This window comes from Staurois parvus, unplaced genomic scaffold, assembly GCF_062004578.1.
Source record: "Staurois parvus isolate SC_StPar_1 unplaced genomic scaffold, SC_StPar_1.0 ptg000108l, whole genome shotgun sequence".
NCBI lineage: Eukaryota > Metazoa > Chordata > Amphibia > Anura > Ranidae > Staurois > Staurois parvus.
The window spans coordinates 1,227,149-1,230,112 of record NW_028317904.1 but is presented as its reverse complement, the minus strand read 5'-3'; the positions used below and the strand labels follow the sequence as shown (position 1 = coordinate 1,230,112).

At 40.3% G+C, this 2,964-nt stretch overlaps 1 protein-coding gene across 1 annotated transcript; it reads left to right on the top strand.

The window, feature by feature from the left end:
- The first annotated feature begins 411 nt into the window (after positions 1-411).
- Positions 412-2,166, top strand: LOC149467485 (protein BTG3-like). Its single transcript, XM_089671615.1, has 3 exons — positions 412-584; positions 1,064-1,198; positions 1,815-2,166. Exons 1-3 carry the CDS (start codon positions 412-414, stop codon positions 2,164-2,166), a joined length of 660 nt encoding a protein of 219 aa, XP_089527741.1.
- Positions 2,167-2,964: the final 798 nt, after the last annotated feature.

Below are 2,964 nucleotides of genomic sequence, written 5' to 3'. Positions count from 1 at the left end.
TGAAAAAGAAAGTTTGGCCTTTGGATATACTTTAAAGCTGGAGTGGCCAACTGTGGCCCTCCAATTGTTGTGGAACTACATGTACCATGAGTCATTGTAAGACTGACAGTTACAAGCATGACTCACAGAGACATGATGGGAAGATTGACATTCACTCCCAGAGGTAGAGACATGATGGGACTTGGAGTTTCACCACAGTTTGAGGGCCACAGTTGCCCATCCTTACTTTAAGACATGCTAAAGAAGCTTCCCAGTTTGTTATCATAGAATGACATTTTAACATGCCTTAAGTGCTATTACAGCATAAGATGGAAGAGTTAAAAGAAAGTGTCTGTATTGAATGTAAGGTGTAACATTTGTGCTTTTGTTTATCCAGACACAATGATTGCATTTGCTGGTATCCCAGTGGAAATGAGAGATGAGCTAGTTGCAGGAGTGGAATACATCAAGACTCTTGCAAACAGATTCCACAAGCTGAACCCTATGATCATTGATGTGTTTGGAGAATTGTTGGCTAATATTTTGTGCAATAAATATATTGGGCACTGGTACCCGGAGAAGCCAGAGAAGGGTCAGGCATACAGGTACATCTTTATTACTCTACAGCCTCAAATGATGACTATCCTTTGACGATTTGGAGGCATTAGACGGTCATTGTCCAATGCTGCAACTTTCATGGGTGGTTGAGTCGGCCATGGATTACACGTGTCTTTAATATTACAACAGGAAGATTTCCATGCCATAATTCCTGACTATTTTTTGGGGAGTTTTATGTGTTCCCGCCAACCTTTGATCTTCCAGTATACCTGTGGAATTAATTATATATAAAATAAGGAAATTGTCTAGCAATTGAAAATTCCTTATAATGGCCACACTGGGTGTGCAGACTCAGGAACTAAAGATGAGAGATCTCACCAAGAGATATAAGGAATTGCCAGATGGTGTAACTCACTAGAAATTAAAATATCAGTTGTGGGTGGACAGACTTTTTAAGGCCAAAAGGTGAAGAAATGATAGATTCCCTTTAGGTTATAATATCTAATTCTGACTATTTTATTTTTAGATGTATTCGGTTAAACAGACAACAAAGGGATCCGAGCATCCTACTTGCCTGCTTTCAATGTGGCTTGAGATACTCAGCTTTGGCTTTGCCCAAAGTGATGACCCTGTGGATTGACCCATATGAAGTCTCCTGTCGGTGAGTAGTAAATCTTCTGTGACAGTGTTTTAGCCATCCTCAGTATGTATAGCAATAATAATTCAATGATTATAATCTAAAGAGAATCTAACTTTTTAACATTAACTAGCCTCTGTGATTGGTGTAAACATACCATGTCACCATTATTGATGATAAAATAAGCTGTACATCTCCTCACCATCAGTTGAGGGCTAACAGGAACATGGACGACAACATTGTATTAAAATATGTGACCCCGACCTCCCTGTAGTTCTTATTCTTTAGGTCTCAGTACGTGGTTTCTCTTTCTTTTTAGCTGCTTTTTCAGGAGGCAAGGTAGAAATGTATAAAAAGTACCACCGAGTGAAACTTCCTATATATAAAGTAATACAAAAGTATACCCAGATTTATATTAAACTTTAATACCAAGGGAGCCAAAACTGTAAGGTCGCAGAATTTATTGCAACACTGAGGAGGGGAATTTATTTTGACATATAAGAATATCCTCGAGTGGCAATAGAGAGTGTGGATTATTCAATGCCAAGCAACAGTAAAAGTGACTGCTTTCCACTGCTTTAATGTTCTCTTTCTACATAAATTGTATAAGCTTGAGTAAACGCACCCTATTTTTTAATAGGCTAGGAGAAGACAACTTCCCATATACAGTGGCCACCTTTGACTCCAGGATTATCCGAGTAGCAGCAGCTACTAACTTCATGAAGAGAAAGGAAAATACCTCTACAGCTAACAAAAGCTCCACTCCCACACCAGAAGAGGGCAGCTCCGTTGCACGTTCTTCACTCACATCATCCCCCAGCATTGCAGATGAAGACAATGATAGTGGGATGGACGGTACCTGTGAAAGTAGAAAAACATCACCAACTTCATGTAGTGCTGCAGAAGAAAACAAATGGCGGGGTCCAATTGGGAAACCTGTAACTGGAGTAAGGAATGTGATTATTGATCTTGCGTATTACATTGGTGTTTGAAAAAAGATAAAATCACCAAAAGTTTGTTTAATTGAAATGTAACCAGTCACTAGGTAGTAAGAAGCTGTTAACCACTAAAATGCTTCCAGGATTGGACTGTTCACTGTTGGCAGGGCCGGAACTAAGGGGGGGGGGGGCGCATTCGCTCCCTGGCATCAAGAGGGGCACTTCCAGGGGTGTCACCCCCACCAGATCAAGTTTAATGGACAGGCGGTGATGTGCATAGTCTGGCAAATACCAGAGAAACAAATAGAAGGAGGGAGACTACACAGCACACAGGCACTGAATCACTCCATTCCTCCCGCCTGCCCCATGGAAAAAACATTCCTGGGTGATGCTGCAGCTACTGTTGCTTAGCAAAATAGCAACAGTAGCTGAAGCATACATTACCACATACCATTTTTGGGTGGGTGCAAAAAAAATGACCAGCCCTGGGTGCCAGATGTGCTAGTTACGCCACTGGTTCTTCCTTGTATACATGCCAGGTGGTATAGTCTACTTGAAGTACTCTACTTACAAGAATTTTAGTCCTGACCATAATAAAAAAAATACTTATGTTCAAAACCATAATACATCCCTTTCTAAAAATCTTTCATTGGCTATCCTGTTAAACAACCATGTCAGTGGTAGCCAAAATTATTATTTTAATAATCTGTCATAAAAAGCATCAGCAGTGTTTGTTTTCGATCTAAAATAATATACCATTTTCTTCTTTTCAGGACTCCACAGATGACTACAAAGGGCCATCGCGTATCTTGATCCCTCCCTGGAGGATGCCAGATTTTAATGACACATCAG